At 51.0% G+C, this 16,082-nt stretch overlaps 2 protein-coding genes and 1 non-coding gene across 3 annotated transcripts in view; all 3 read left to right on the top strand.

The window, feature by feature from the left end:
- Ehd2 (EH domain containing 2) overlaps window positions 1-5,545 on the top strand; it is an 18,798-nt gene extending 13,253 nt beyond the window's left edge. The window contains exons 5-6 of the mRNA XM_021218863.2: window positions 1,139-1,303; window positions 2,557-5,545. Of these exons, the coding sequence (XP_021074522.1) occupies window positions 1,139-1,303; window positions 2,557-3,108 (717 nt within the window). The 3' untranslated portion in view covers window positions 3,109-5,545. The remainder of the gene's footprint in view (window positions 1-1,138; window positions 1,304-2,556) is intronic.
- Window positions 5,546-6,194: 649 nt separating this feature from the next.
- On the top strand, window positions 6,195-14,493 carry Nop53 (NOP53 ribosome biogenesis factor). The gene is made up of 13 exons (XM_021219625.1): window positions 6,195-6,214; window positions 7,524-7,588; window positions 9,954-10,062; window positions 10,448-10,647; window positions 11,010-11,080; window positions 12,096-12,191; window positions 12,513-12,617; window positions 12,691-12,891; window positions 13,081-13,256; window positions 13,369-13,435; window positions 13,919-13,995; window positions 14,105-14,161; window positions 14,440-14,493. The coding sequence occupies exons 1-13, from the start codon at window positions 6,195-6,197 to the stop codon at window positions 14,444-14,446; spliced, it is 1,251 nt and encodes a 416-aa protein (XP_021075284.1). The 3' UTR covers window positions 14,447-14,493.
- LOC115062640 lies at window positions 13,476-13,584 on the top strand. The gene has a single exon (XR_003842583.1). It is a non-coding gene; the product is annotated as a small nucleolar RNA SNORD23 (small nucleolar RNA).
- Window positions 14,494-16,082: the final 1,589 nt, after the last annotated feature.

The following is a 16,082-nucleotide window of genomic DNA, read 5'->3' as shown; positions in this document are numbered from 1 at the left end:
TTTTTGAGACAGGGTTTCTCTGTGTAGCCCTGGCTGTCCTAGAACTCACTTTGTAGACCAGGCTGGCCTCAAACTCAGAAATCCGCTTGCCTCTGCCTCCCCAAGTGCTGGGATTAAAGACGTGTGCCACCACTGCTCGACTCTTTAAAAAAAAAAAAAAAAGATTTATTTATTTATTATATGTATGTACACTGTAGTTGTTGCTGTCTTCAGACACTTTTTCTTCTTTCTCTGGCCCTGCTCACTCCAGCCCAAAGATTTATTTATTTATTATTTATTTATTATATGTAAGTACACTGTAGCTGTCTTCAGACACACCAGAAGTGGGCATGGGATCTCATTACAGATGGTTATGAGCCTCCATGTGGTTTCTGGGAATTGAACTCAGAACCTTCGGAAGAGTTCAGTGCTCTTAACTGCTGAGCCATCTCTCCAGCCCATCCTTAAGAATTCTTAAGAAACTAAAGTGTCCAGTTTGTGGCTTCCATGGGATGGGTGGAGTTTGGACATCATTTTCCAGAGCTAGGCACAGCTAAGGGCAACTTGCTCTGGGTTGAGCCCAAGAGCCTTGGAGAGAGAGAGCATCAGGCTGTGGAGCTGGATAGGAATGTGAACCAGAGATAGCAAGTCCCAGCTCTGGGCTGGTACGTGGGTGTGGCCTGCTTGCAGGAGCTTAAAGCTGGGAGGAGCTGGGATGGCTTAGCACAGAGGGGAGCTTAGATTGAATTCCACTAGGTAACACAGAGAGACTTACCTGCCTGTCACAGAAAGTGAGGGACTTACCTGCCTGTCACAGAAAGTGAGGGACTTACCTGCCTGTCACAGAAAGTGAGGTTCTAGTCAGACATGGTGGCTTAAAGCTGCAATCTCAGCATTGAAGAGGCTGAGGCAGGAGGATGGTTGCAAGTTTGAATCCAGCCTGGGGTACTTAGTGCATCCTTCTCTCACAAAGCCAAGAGGAAAACTGTGCATGGGGATGCACACTTGTCGTCCTGGAACTCAAGAGGTGGATGAAGGAGGACCAGGTGTTCAGGGCCAGGCTGGATTAGAGAGACCCTGTCTCAGAGAGAAAGGAATGCAGATTCCCAGGCCCCGCCCACTCCCAGCCTCCTGGTGACTGTCCTGTGTCCTTCCTCAGGTACACGCTTACATTATCAGCTACCTGAAGAAGGAGATGCCCTCGGTGTTTGGAAAGGAGAACAAGAAGAAGCAGTTGATCCTCAAGCTGCCTGTCATCTTCGCGAAGATCCAGCTGGAGCATCACATCTCCCCTGGAGACTTCCCTGACTGCCAGAAGATGCAGGTGCGAGGGCACTCCAGACAGGAAGGCCGGGTACTGAGGAGACAGCTTCCTGGAGGTTCCGAGAATGGCGAGAATGGCGCCTGGAAGGCTGGAGGGCTGGGTGGCATTTTCATCCAGGGGAACCTGGCTTTATGAGTTAGGGCCACAGAATGCAGAGAAAACCTATAATAGCAGTTAATGTGGAAGTTACTTTTTGCCCTTATTAAATCACTAGAATATACTTAGGGTCAGGCAACCTACTACGGAGCCTGGGACCTACTGTATTTCTCTTCCATGCTTCCCCATGACCAAGAGTTCTCATGGTATTAATGGCTACAGGAACTCCATTCATTGTGCCTGCATTCCAGACAGCAAGATGAGTGAGAGCGGCTGGGCAGTGGCTCAGAGTTCAAGAGCACTTACTGCCCTTGTAGGGGTCCTAGGATTCGAGCCTTACACCCACATTGAAGTTCACAGCCATCTATAACACCAGTTCCAGGGGATCCAATGCCCTCTTCTGACCTCCACAGGAACCAGACACGCAGGCTCTTCCAAAGGAAGTTCCCAGAATGAATGGTCCGTACAGTGGCTCACAACCATCTGTAACTCCAGTTTTAGGACATGTGATACCCTCTTCACACCTCTGTGGGTTCCTACATATGTGCAGTACACATGAACTAGTGCAAGCACATTCACAAACATAAAAATAATAAATTAAAAAAGCAAAATGGAATTGTAGATTAAGCTACTTTACATAACCACATGCAGCTTGTGGGCACAATATTAAACTGGATAATGCAACTTGTGCTTAAAGACAATTGGCTGGAACTTAGTCACATGGCCAGCTGACTGTCCTGCATGAGGAGTGTAACCTTTCCTGTAGTCAGGCATGCTCTCAGGTGATTTAGCACACCCGGCTACTCGGAAAGCTGAGGCAGGAAGATAACAGATTGAAGGCCGGTGTTCACACCTTATAAAGACCATGTCTCAAACAGTTTAAAATAAGCGAAAGAGAATTGGTGGTACACACATGCTCGTGATGACATTTGTAAAGTGAAGGCAGAAAAATCAGAAGTTTGAGAACATCTCTTAACACAGTGAGGTGGAGGGTCAGAGGAGACTCTTGACTCAAAGGGGGGAAACGTAAACAGGACTGGGCTCATTAGTGATAGAGTATCTGCCTGGATTCCCCCGGGACCACCCCTGTGAGGAACTGAGGGCGTGGCCTTGCGAACGTGCCCCTGACCTGTGAGCTTTTCCATTCCTCCCATCAGGAGCTGTTGATGGCACATGACTTCACCAAGTTCCACTCGCTAAAGCCGAAGCTGCTGGAGGCGCTGGATGACATGCTGGCCCAAGACATTGCCAAGCTTATGCCGCTGCTTCGGCAGGAGGAGCTGGAGAGTGTCGAGGCTGGAGTGCAGGGCGGTGCGTTTGAGGGCACCCGCATGGGTCCTTTCGTGGAGCGGGGCCCTGACGAAGCAATAGAGGATGGCGAGGAGGGCTCCGAAGATGATGCCGAATGGGTGGTGACCAAGGACAAGTCCAAATACGATGAAATCTTCTACAACTTAGCTCCTGCTGATGGCAAGCTGAGTGGCTCTAAGGCCAAAACCTGGATGGTGGGCACAAAGCTACCCAACTCTGTGCTGGGAAGAATCTGGAAGCTGAGCGATGTCGACCGAGACGGCATGCTGGATGATGAGGAGTTTGCCCTGGCCAGCCACCTCATTGAGGCTAAGCTCGAAGGCCATGGGCTACCCACCAACCTACCCCGCCGCCTGGTGCCGCCTTCTAAGCGACGACAGAAAGGCTCTGCTGAGTGAGACACAGCGACTGCTGGCGCATCCCCCCTCTTTGCCCTGCTGTGGCTCCCCAGCTCCAGTTGGCTACACGGCTACACGCGGATCCCTGCTCCGGCCCACTCACCCTGTCTGCCTACCCTGCCTGGCTATAAGGACTTGAGCGGGGAGCTTCTTTCCCACACCAGACATTCAGTGAAAGCACTTATAGAGGACCAGGGGAGGGAGTGACAAACCTTCTCTGTCCGTTCTTCACACCTACACCTTCACATACACGGAGCTTATCACAGAAACATACACAGACATCCATCCATCATTCATATAAAGACCTGTATTCTTTTTCCTTTTATTTTTTGAAAGCGTCTCATATAACCTAGGCTACCCTTGAACTTCTTATGTAGCTGAGGATGACCTTGAACTCTTCATCTTCCTGGCTCCACTTCCTGTGTGCCGGAGTTGCAGGCATGAACCACCATGCCTGGTTTGTGCAGTCCTTGGGTTTGAGCCCAGCGCCTCCTGCATACCAGGCAAGCACTCTATCAACTGAGCTACATCCACAGCCCCACCCAGATATTTATTGAGCACTTACTGTATGCTGGGCCCTGGTGGACCCGACTCTCAGGAGTGTGACATCTACATAGTCACGCAAACACTGATAACCAGCAAGACCCCTTTTTATAGGTAAGCAGCTCCGGTTACTCAGCTGTGCTAAGGCTCCCTATGCTTTTGTGTCTTCAGGTGTCAGGCTCACTGGGGGTTCAGAGCGGACACTTGGCTTCCTTGTTCCTCTCATGAACCTCTTTCGCTTTCCTACCCACAAATCCTAAATTCTGACCACATCCAGTTCACAAAGGTTGTGCAGCTGATAGAAAAACCGCAACTTCTGGCTCCTTCGAGGATGGCTTCCATTCCCCAGAGCCCATGGTCTCCCTAGCGTGTGGGATTGGGAACCAAAGTATCCGGCCCCTCTGCCCGCCTTCAGGTCATATTTAAGTAAAGTCCCTATCAAAGACCCATGGGGTGGGAATAGGAGATGCTTTACCAAAGCCCAGGTTTTCATGGATATCCTGGGGGATTGGGAATTCTCGGTGCTATAGCCTCTCCTCCTCTCTACAGGGGCCTCACACACTTTATGTCTTCTCATCCTTAGTACATGACCCTGGTGGGAGAAAAAAAAATAAGATGGGGGGGGGTTTGAGGACAGCTAGAAGGGGTGGAAAACCCAAGAGTGTCTCCTATGGGGCCAATAAAGCCAAAGCTGCTGCTTGTGTCGCTGTCAGGCTATCTTGGGGCGGGGACCCCTAAGGAAGAGGTGCCTGGGGGACCATTCTGGCTCACAGGGGCGGTGCAGCTTGTGACTCAACTCTGCGCTGACTCAGTCTCAGGCTGGGGGCCAGTCCTGCATATTTTCCGAAGAAAAGTTACTCAGGGCCCTCCCCACCCTTGGGACACCCCTCCCTCCCGCTTTCCGCCGTGGGGCCTGGGAACCCAGTTCTGGGCGTGGACGAGGGGCCAGAGCCAGTTTGTATACAGTTTGTCCTTAGTCTCCAAAGTACCATCCAGCGCGTACTGACACGAATCGAATGCACCAGAGCAGATCCTGTAGCCCAAGACCACTGGGTCCTGGAGGAGGGATTAGTGTAAGAGTGCACAGGACACTGACCCGGCCCATACCCGGTGCGTCCAAGACACGTTGGCCTGGAGAATCTCCCGCCCACGCATGCCCTGCTCCGCAGCCGTGGGCGCCCTCTGGTGGAAAGGTAGTGACTCAGGCCAGGCCATCACCTCAATGCCCTGCCCAAGGATGAGCTGAGTTCTACCCTATGACCCTGGCGAGACGTGTTCCCTCCCCGGCCTTTTTTTTTTTTTTTTCTTCCTTTAGGAGTCCATTTTAATTCCAGCGTACCAATCTGAGCCTGGGGTGGGGGTGGGGCGCAGTGTGTGCTCAAGTCTTTAATCCCAGCACTCGGTAGATAGAGGCAGCTGGTGGATCTGTGAATTGGAGGGCAGCCTGGTCTACAGAGTGAGTTCCAGGACAGCCAGGGCTACACAGAGAAACCCTGTCTCGAAAGATAAATGCGTGCTGTGGCTAGGGCTGCAGCTCATTGTTAACAGAACTTGCCCTGCTTTCACAGGACTCAGTTTTCCACCTTTTGCATGACCTGAAAACAAAAGTAAAAACAAAACCTTCTGTAGATCTCTTTGGATGACTACCACCTCCCAGGGGCCGGGGGATGGGCGTGGGAGCAGTGATAGTTGGCTGGCACTCGGATGCTAGGCACCAATATTCTAGGTCTGGAACTTTAAGAAAGTTTACTCTTTATTTTCATTTATGTGTGTGTTTTGAGTTCATGCATGCACAGGTCTGTGGATCCCAAGGAGCTGAAGTTACAGTTGTGAGCCACTACATGGGGCCTGGAAGAGCAGCCAGTGCTTTTAACATCTCTTCAGGCCACATACTGAGCTTTTTTGTTTGGTTTTGGTTTTGGGTTTTTTTTTTTTTTTTTTTTTTTCTTTCTTCCAGACAGGGTTTCTCTGTGTAGCCCTGGCTGTCCTGGAACTCACTTTGTAGACCAGACTGGCCTAGAACTCAGAAATCCGCCTGCCTCTGCCTCCCAAGTGCTGGGATTAAAGGTGTGCGCCACGACTGCCCAGCATACTCAGCTTTTAATGATAAGTTTAACCGCTGAATAATCTCTCCAGGCCAATTACTCAGCCTTTTTTGTTAAGTTTTGGGAACTGAAATTCAGGTCTTTATTATTTGCCCAGAAAGCTCTCTTACCCACTGAGCCATTCCCCAACCCTTGTTTTTCATTTTGAGACAGTCTCTCTACCCTGAACTCATTTTGCTGTCCAGGATGGCCTAGGAACTTGCCATCCTCCTGCCTCAGTGCCTCTTGAGTAGGTAGGTAAGGTTAAAAATGAACAGCACTACCCAGCTATTTGTTTTCTTTTAGCTTGAGCGCGTGCGTGTGCGCGCGTGTGTGTTATACAGGCAATTCCACTGGTGTGTGTGTGTGTGTGTGTGTGTGTGTGTGTGTGTGTGTGTGTGTGTGTTATACAGGCAATTCCACTGGCCTGCTTTCAGGGACCCAGCAGGTGCTTACATCATGACCTACGGCAATCAGACGTACCAGGTGTTTGCAGTAGATGTAAGGACCCACCTGCCACTCCAGCTCTCTCTCTCTGATCTCCACCTCCAATGTCCCCTCTCCTCTGTCCCCTCTCTCTGCCCTCATGACTCTGCTCCCCATCTGTCTGCCTGTCTATATGTCCACTTGTCTGCCTCTGTCCCTTTGCCAAGTCTACAGTACTCTTGCTTTCCCCCAATAAACCTTTACACTAGATCTGTTTTATGGTGTAACTTCTCAGGCGTACACCTTGGCCAGGCCACATTATATTTCATAACGGCGTGTAAGCATATACGCCACCACAGCATACCCTGAGAATGTTGAGGACAAATGGCTTGCAGACATTGGCTTTTTCTTTCCATCATATGGGTTTTGGGGATTAATCTGAGGCTTGGCAGCAACAGCCTTTATCTATTGAGGTATCTTGGCAGTCCCATGCCCAGCATCTTCTTTAATAAAAAGAGTTAAAGAAAATTTGACTGGACTCTGCCCCTTGGCAGTTTACTATTTGGGAAGGAGGGGTGTTCTTCAATGGCATATGCGCAGGTCAGTTGCCTCTGATCTAGTAACTAACTCTTCACTCATTGCTGGTACAAAAAATCCTATCAATCCAGTGCATCACAAAACTACAAAGACACAAGGGAGGAGGGCGTTTGGGGGGAAGAAGGGTAGTTCAGCAGGAGTGAGAAGGCAATGGGAAGCGAAAATGACAAGGCACGTATCAAACTTGTGTAATTAACAAAATGGTTTGAGTAAAAATTTATGACAGCAGGTAAGGTAATCACTCAGAGTGAGAACCAAGAATCCACATAGCCTACTCCCTGCCAACCCGAAATTGTAGGTCCAATCTCAGAGTTCGAGGTCAGCCTGGTCTACAGAGTGAGTTAACAGACAGCTATGCTACACAGAGAAACCCTGTCTTTTATTATTATTGTTATTATTTGATTTTTTTTGGTTTTTTTCGAGACGGGGTTTCTCTGTGTAGGCCTAGCTGTCCTGGAACTCACTCTGTAGACCAGGCTGGCCTCGAACTCAGAAATCCNCCTGCCTCTGCCTCCCGAGTGCTGGGATTAAAGGCGTGCACCACCACGCCCGGCTCTAGAGTTTGAATTTCAAGTGAAAGAGAATAAAGTACGCGCACCCCATCGTGGTGCATTTTAAATTCTGTGTGAAAGCCTAAGGAAGACCCCCCCCCCATGTGTTTGAGGAAGAGTTGGGATGGGACCAAGAAGTTAGACCCCTATTTTAGGAGGGCCTATTATCTTTCCAGCATTACTTTGGCAAATAGTCTGCATTTTTATCCTCCAGTGGCTTGTTGGCAGAGGCTCCAAATGAAAAGCTCTTCTTCGTGGACACTGGGTTCAAGAGAGAAGGTGAGGAGTGCTCTTGTGAAGTCGTGAGCTGTGGTTCCCCGAGTCTTGCACCTGTGAGGTCTGCGTTGGTGATGTAATTTAAAGCAAAACTCACACTCTCACTCTCTCATTTTGGAAACAGTCTTGATCACAATTTTTTTGGGAGGGGGTGTCGAGACACGGTTTCTCTGTGTAGCCCTGGCTGTCCTGGAACTCACTCTGTAGACCGGGCTGGCCTCAAACTCAGAAATCCGCCTGCCTCTGCCTCCCCAGTGCTGGGATTAAAGGCGTGCGCCACCACAGTCTTACCATGTATACCAGATTGGCCTCAAGCTTAGATTTGCTTGCCTCTGCCTCCTGAGTGCTGGACATAAAAGGTATGCTCTACCGCTTGAGGCTAGAAGGGGCAGTCTTTAGTATAAAGGATTACTTTGAATGGCTTTGGAGCAAGCTTGAGATGGTTAAGAAAGGTGACCTGTTGTTCATTTTTGTTTGGTTTTATTGGTTTATCATTCAGCTTTTTTTTTTTTTCCTTTCCAAGAGATCATGATAGCAAGCATGATGACCCACAACTCTGAGCTGCAGGCCAGCCTGGTCTACATAGTGAAGCTCCAGGACAGCCCGGGCTACACAATGAGACCTTGTCTCAAAACAAAGAGAACAAGACCTGTTTTAGCCGTGGGGAGGAAACATGGCTTTATTCTGGCGGCACTTGGCTTTGGACCTGCTGGGACATGAAGATAAGGGCAAGTTAGGGATTGCTTTTGTGAGTCATGGGGTTTTCACCAAGGTGGCAGAAAAACACTTAAAACGGGAAGCCTGCTTCAACAGGTACTGAAAACAAGCTAGTGCCTGGTCCAGCAGGACAGCCAGTGGCTTTGCAGAGCAAGTTGGCAGCTTTACCAAAAGCCAGGCACTTTTGTATGCACGATGTGAGTCAAGGGGTCCTTTTAATGAAAACACGACCTTCTTGACAAGGTCGAAGCCGTGTGGGGACATGGCGATGGGTTCCATCAGTCCCGCTCAGGCCAGTGCGTGGAGTTTCAATCTAGGTTCTATGTGCAAGGGGAAACATGGCGCTTATCATTCCGAGTTATGTTTATTTTTGATTCAGTAATATCTACGCTTTGTTTTTGTTTTTGAGACAAGGCCTCCTCCTGTACCTAGGCTACCTGAAAGGTCACGGTGTGGCCCGGGCTGGCCTGGAAGTCAACATCCTCCTGCCTCAGCCTCCCAAGTGCTTAGATTACAGGTAGGAGCCAACTGGCCAAGCTGTAGAGTTTTACCCATAAAAGAAGCTGGCATTTGAGCCGGGCTTGGTGGTGCATGCCTTTAATCCCAGCACTTGGGAGGCAGAGGCAGGTGGATTTCTGAGTTTGAGGCCAGCCTGGTCTACAGAGTGAGTTCCAGGNCAGCCTGGTCTACAGAGTGAGTTCCAGGACAGCCAGGGCTACACAGAGAAATCCTGTCTCAAAAAACCAAAAAAAAAAAAAAAAAAAAAAAAAAAAAAAAAAAAAAAAAAAAAAAAAAGAAGAAGAAGAAGAAGCTGGCGTTCACTTTTTGTTTCTACATTTCATTCATTTTTAGCTTGCATGTGCTTGAGTGAGCGCGCACCATATAGGATGTGCCCTGGCACAGGTGTGGTCGGAGGGCACCATGTCTGCGTCAGTTCTTCCCCCATGTTCCTGGGATTGGCCTCAGGTTGCCAGGCTTGGTAGCTAGAGCCTTGCCTCTGCCTCTGCACCGTCCTGCAGTTCAGCATTCAGTTTTTCATGGTTTGTTGCTGCTGCTCTTAGTGTTTGCAGTGCTGGGTGGATCCTGGGGCCTTGTGTATATTCCTCAGGTACTCCCATGCACTGTTAACTTTTTGGAATTAGGTTCTCTCTGTTTAGCTCAGGCTGGCCAAAAACTCAATCCTCCTGCATGGGTCTCCAGAGCTTTAGTGTTAGAGGTGTGTACCACTGTACTTGGCTTTCCTGGTGGGTTCTGCAGCATCTGATGTTCTTCTGGCGGGCGTTGGAAAGTAGGAAGCAGAGTGCTAAGAAAGGCGACAGCCTGCGTCTCAGTTCTCCTGTGCCTGCCCTCTTCCCTGTTCTGAGGTCCTGTCCCTGCATTGTCTGTGAACCCTTCCAGATAGGTCTGTGGGGACTTAGTCCCCATCACAAGGCCTGTCTCCTGCTTGCCTAGGCCATGGTGGGTCAGATCTGGGACTCTGGGTTCTTAATCTAGGACCTTCCCTTGTAGGTGAACTAGGTCAGTCTGGGAACCTTACACTGTGTGCCGATAACCTAGGTTGAAGGCCATCAGGCCCTGGTTGACTTGAAGTTGGGGATTGGTTTATGAGGGAGGGAGGAGGCCTAAGGTAAAGTCTCTTCCCCTGCTGCAGAACCAAGAAAGAAGAGGACCTGGGTCCAGAAGAAGTCACAGCGTCTCCAGAAACCCCTACGGGTTGACCTTGCCCTCGAGAATCATTCTAAGGTCCCTGCTCCCAAAGAGTGAGTCCTTCCAGCCCTGCCCCTTGAAGACTGTAGGGAGGTGGAGTGGTGGAGGCAGTTGAGAGAACAGACTAGAGTATAGCTGGGTCTCTGGAGAGTGGCTTAGAGGATTCAGCCCTGGTGTTAAGGCAGCAGGGTAGCCTGAACCAACTGGGGACTATGAGGTAAAGAAACATCAGCCCTCGGAGAGGACAGGCTAGCAGGCTCGGCTGCCCTGAGCTCTAACTGTGGTAATGGGTATGAGGTTCTGTGCTGAGCCAGCTGACCAGAAGGCTCTGCTGAGGTAGGCAGGAGAAAGACTGCTGAGGAGCAAGAACAGCCCAGCTGGGAGGGACTCATCATGCTCAGCTGTTGCCTCACCAGTTGCCACTCTTTCCTTACCCAGCATCCTTGCACATCAGGTCCCTAATGCCAAGAAGCTCAGGCGAAGGGAGGAGTTATGGGAGAAACTGGCGAAGCAGGGCGAGCTGCCCAGGGATGTGCGCAAGGCACAGGCCCGGCTCCTTAGCCCTCCCGCACCAAAGGCCAAACCTGGGCCCCAGGACATCATTGAGCGGCCCTTCTATGACCTCTGGAACCCAGACAGTGAGTGATTCTGCTCTCTTGCAGATGGGCATGGCTGGTGTGGGCGGTTGTCCATATTGTACACTGTCCAAGAGTGTGGCACCCAAGGGCATGCTCTGCAGATGTTGGCAGACTTCTAGCAGGGAGTCTGAGGTCTTCAGTACCATCCTTCCCTGCTTGTGGGGCTCCCTTCCCAGTCTCCAGTCTCCCCCATTTGTGAAGTCCCGTCTAGATGTGGTTTGAGGTGCTAGGGGTCTGAGCATCTTCCCCTGCCTGGATTTCAGTGTCATTTTTAGCAATGTGGAGGGACTGGTAGGGTCCCTGGGGCACAAACTTCCTTCTCTGCTAGAAAGCTCACTGCAGTTGCTCTCCTTTCCCTGCAGACCCTCTGGACAAGCCTTTGATTGGTCAGGATGCATTTTTTCTTGAGCAGACCAAGAAGAAAGGCGTGAGGGTAAGTTTGCATAGGCAGGCAGTGGGGTAGGGAGGGCAGCTCCTTCATGGTCCCCATGCCTGTCATCCTAGTGGTCTGTGTCCCTATCCTAACTCCCATGATCACCGACCTTGGGGAGGTGACCTCAGCTCAGTGCCTCCATTCCTTCCTCAAACCGTAGTGTGTGGGTCAAAGAAGAAATGTCTGAGAACAGCCCAGTGCTCACTGTTGGCACTGTGGGTCAGAGGTTGGTTTGTGGCCATCATCTTGAGCTCTAAGTATTTGCTGCTGGGGGCCAGGTGCTATGGAATCTTAGCACTTTGGGAGTGATGTGTTCTCCCTGTGGGACTGGAAGAAACCTTGGCCTTCACATCTGTGTGTTGAGTGTCTCCAGGAAATGAGAGGTTAGGAGCCAGGCTTGAGGGAGGCCAGGAGGAGCAAGCCAGCCATAGGCAGAGCAGGGCCAGAGACCTGTGCAGCCACAGGTATGCAGTGGGCCCTGAGTCACCATGCATGTATGGGGAGCAGAGTCCCAAGACAGTAGTCCCAGAACCCAAGGGACCAGGTTGGGGAAGTTTGGACTAGTAGGGAGCCACTTAGTGTAGGGCCTATACCAGGAAAAAGGCTAGATGGGTGGGCAGGACAGCTTGACGGAGAGGGCGCTGGTCACCTGAGGTTTCTGATGTGGAGATCTGGTCGTGATGTTCTCTGGGAACTTTTGGACCACGTGGGCACCAGAGTTGTCACCCATACTTTGCTGTGACAGCAGAAGGCCTACAGCACAGCCAATGTGGCAGTGTGCCAGGGCATATATAGACTGTCTAGACCCAGCATGTCACATGTGGTGGAAGGCTGAGCACAGAAAAGGGTGTAGGGTGAAGTCTTAGTAAGACTCAGTTCTCTTGAGTCCTGCCTTGTTGGGCCCCACGTCTTAGCAGTCTCACACTGGTCTCAGCTTCAGTGTAGGCGTTTTAGGGGTGCACTGGTGGTTCGTGGCATGAGTTCATCCTGCCCCCTTGCTCTTCCCTTCCTCCAGCGGCCACCGCGCCTCCACATCAAGCCCTCCCAGGTGCCTGCAGTGGAGGTGATTCCTGCGGGAGCCTCCTACAACCCAACCTTTGAAGACCACCAGGTTAGTGTGCAGTGGGCTCCTGGCCTAACCCAGTGCAGGTTTCACTGTCTGGGGCCCTCACTCCCGTTTGCCCTCCCTGGTAATCCCCTTCCCTTACCTCAGGCCCCACCTGCTTCCTTCCCTGAATTTGTCTGTTCAGGGACCAGACCATCTAATCAGAACCCAGCATGGTGTGAGGGTGAGAATAGCTCAGATGTCTCCATTAGGTGTGGTTAGAGGGTGGAGCCATGAGCTGGACCAGTGCTAAGACTCAGGCATGGGGTTTGATCAGAGGGGCATCCCTGATAATAGATTCACCCGGAACTCTTCACTTCTGCCCAGGCCCTGCTTCGAGAGGCCCATGAGGTGGAGCTGCAACGTGAGAAAGAGGCAGAAAAGCTGGAGCGACAGCTGGCCCTGCCCACCTCAGAGCAAGCTGCCACCCAGGTGAGCCCCATCCACTGCTTGTCACCGCCTGTAACCCCACCTGCTCCTACTTGCTAACCACCCTGCTCCCTAGGAATCTGTGTTTCGGGAGATGTGTGAGGGCCTGCTGGAGGAGTCTGATGGTGAGGATGAGCATGAGCCAGGCCATGCCGCGCAGCCAGAGGCTGGTGATGGGACCACTGAGACCTCATCCACTGGTGCTGCTGGTCCTGAGAAGAGGATGGAGAAGAAGACGGAGCAGCAGCGGCGACGGGAGAAGGCTGCTCGAAAGCTGGTGAGCACCCTACTCTGTGACCCTTGTGGCCACACAGGGCCCTCGGACAGAAGTAGATGACAGGGCAGACAGCAGTCGAGTGACCCGATACCAGTGCCATCAAAGGAGAGGTCATGGTTTTGTGGGGCCCTGGGTGAGGAAGCCCTGGGCAGAGTGGCACTAGGCTGAGCTCTTACCCTCTGTCCACAGCGGGTGCAGCAGGCTGCACTGAGGGCAGCCCGGCTTCAGCACCAAGAACTCTTCAGGCTGCGTGGGATCAAGGCCCAGGTGGCCCGCAGGCTGGCAGAACTGGCACGCCGGAGGGAGCAGCGGCGCATGCGGCGACTGGCAGAGGCTGACAAGCCCCGAAGGCTGGGACGGCTCAAGTGAGGCACAGGCTAGGGCTCCAGGAAATGGAGGTCTGCAGGCTATATCATGCTTTTCTCTTGGCTCTGTGAGAGCCAAATCCCTGAGTGTCCTCAATCCTGTGTTCTGCAGGTACCAGGCCCCTGACATTGATGTGCAGCTCAGCTCTGAGCTGTCTGGCTCACTCAGGACACTGAAGGTACTTGCTGTGAGGGGGGAAGGGTGCTACGGGGACCCTGTGCCCAGTGATGATAACCATCCTTGCTCCCCGTGCCCGCTCGGGCTGTGGGCGACACCATGGCTGCCCTGGGCTGGGCCAGTTGGGCCATTGCCTGGGGACTGAGGGCACAGGGTCGGGTGAGGTGGGGAGGGCAGATGCTGGTGTAAGCTTCTGACCCTCAGAAGGCCTTTTGTCACAGCCTATCTTGTCAGTCCTAGTGAGTGTCCTCAAGCTGTGCTGGGGCCTAGCCTGGCTTTGGGGTTCCCGTTTTTCACAGCTGTAGCCTCTGTCCTCTGAGCCTAGCTAGGCTAGCACATGTTGGCTTCAGTATGGATCCCTGGAGGGAGCTCAGCAGGTGTACCTGGGGGACTCTGTGGAGGCTTTAGGAAGATGCAGAACTCTGTCTGAACCCCAGTGCTATCTAGGATCCTGCTAAAGTCTCTCCGTCCCTCTGTCCCACAGCCAGAAGGTCACATTCTCCGAGACAGGTTCAAGAGCTTCCAGAAGAGAAATATGATTGAGCCCCGGGAAAGAGCCAAGTAAGATCTGCCACAGTGGGAAGGACTGGGGGGTGGGTCGAGACACTTCCACACTCCCCTCCCAACCCCCTGAGATAAGGGATGTTCACCACATTTTCCCCTTCCCCAGGTTCAAGCGCAAATACAAAGTGAAACTGGTGGAGAAGCGGGCCTACCGTGAGATTCAGTAAGTGAGGCCCACCAGCATGTGGCTGGCTGACATTCTGTGAACCATGGTCTACCTTGCCCCATGGTAGCTTAGCCTTCCTCCCTTTTGAAAGCTGCCAGTATCAGGCCCTTCCCAACCCCCCTGACTGGTCAACCAGTGGGGGCTCAGGAATCTAGGGTGAAGAGGATGCCTAAGGGAACCAACCAAAAGTCTCAAACCAGAAGGGGCATTAAGTGAGAAAGGCTGTGGGGAGCAGCCCTCCACTCATCCACCTCAACTCTGCCCTCTCTCCTCAGGTTGTAGCTGTGCAGATGTCGGAGCCCCGCTCCTCAATAAAGTGCTGTGACCAACTCTGGGGTCTTGTTATTTTCTTCTGCCCTTCCTCTGCTGCCCAGGACTTAGCAGAGCTCCTCTCCACCACAGCCTGCCTTCAGTGCTGAACATGTGGAGACCACAGCTCTACAAACACTCTACCGCTGAGCCACGCCTGCTTCTCTTCATTGAGCCACACCCACTTTCTGTGGCTCATGAGTTTCTTCTTCAGTTCCTTCAGCTCTTTGCTCAAGTTTCAGATCTCACTGTGGTCTCCCATAACCTCTGTCATATTGAAAGTTGTCTGTCCTAATACTTTCTAGTCCCTGGTCGCATCTGTCACTTTGGCATTCTGTTTATCTTCTTAGAACTTGTGTTATTATTTTTGTAGGTTTTGCTTGGGTGGGGTCTCATGTAGCCTCATACTTTATGTAGCTGAGGGTCACTTCTAACTGATCCTCATACTTTATGTAGCTGAGGGTCACTTCTAACTGATCCTCCTGCTTCCTCCTCCCAATTCTGGGATTTTAGTTTAGCACCACCACACCTTGCTAGTGTGTATAATTGATAAAGTTTTTAAAAAATATTTATTTTATGTATGTGAATATACTGTAGCTGTACAGATGGTTGTGAGCCATCATGTGGCTGCTGGGAATTGAATTTGGGACCTCTGTTGGCTTATTATATCTAAGTATACTGTAGCTGTCTTCAGACACACCAGAAGAGGGTGTCAGATCCCATTACAGATGTGGTTGCTGGGATTTTAACTCAGGACCTCCCGAAGAGCAGTCAGTGCTCTTACCTGCTAAGCCATCTCTCCAGCCCAATTTTATGGTGATGTAATTTTAATTTCCACTAATCTTAGAACAGTCTCTGTAGCCAGTAGGTCATATATCCAGATGTCACTCACTTGAGACTGGAATCTATAAGGCCTTCATGAAGCAGGAAAGCTAAGTGACTCCATTCCAGTAAGTGTCCAATATCAATCCAAGCCGTTGAGAGATCGGGGTCCCTCTTCATTTCCTGTTTAGAAACACCTTTGGCAAAAAAAAAAAAAAAAAGTGTACATTTTTCTTTAAGATTATTTTATGTATATGGGTACACTGTAGCCTGTCTTTAATCACTCCAGAAGAGGGCATCAGATCCCATTATAGATGGCTGTGAGCCGCCATGTGGTTGCTGGGAATTGAACTCAGAACCTCTGGAAAAGTAGTCTGCTCTAACCACTGAGCCATCTCTCCAGCCCCCCAAGTTTATATTCTTAAAGGGAAAAAAAAACGAAGATTTTTTTAAGTCAAGGGTGTTTGCTGCATTGGCAGAGGACCTGGGTTCAGTCCCCAGCCAGTATTTCTATCGGGTCCCCACAGCCATGTGTAAAGTTAGGTTCTGGGGAATCCAATGGCTTCTTATGGCCTCTTATATTTGTGTGCATACAAATATACTCAGGCACGTAAACACACAAAAAAAGTTTTAAAGTTTTGGTTTTGTTTTTGCTTTGACACATTGTGTAGATCAGGCTGGCTTTAATCTCAGCACTTGGGAGGCAGAGGCAGGTGGATTTCTGAGTTCGAGGCCAGCCTGGTCTACAAAGTGAGTTCCAGGACAGCCAGGGCTACACAGAGAAACC

The sequence above is a fragment of the Mus pahari genome, chromosome 19 (genome assembly GCF_900095145.1).
Source record: "Mus pahari chromosome 19, PAHARI_EIJ_v1.1, whole genome shotgun sequence".
NCBI classification, from domain to species: domain Eukaryota; kingdom Metazoa; phylum Chordata; class Mammalia; order Rodentia; family Muridae; genus Mus; species Mus pahari.
Note: the sequence above shows the minus strand (reverse complement) of the source record. Positions and strands in the feature narration are given on the sequence as shown.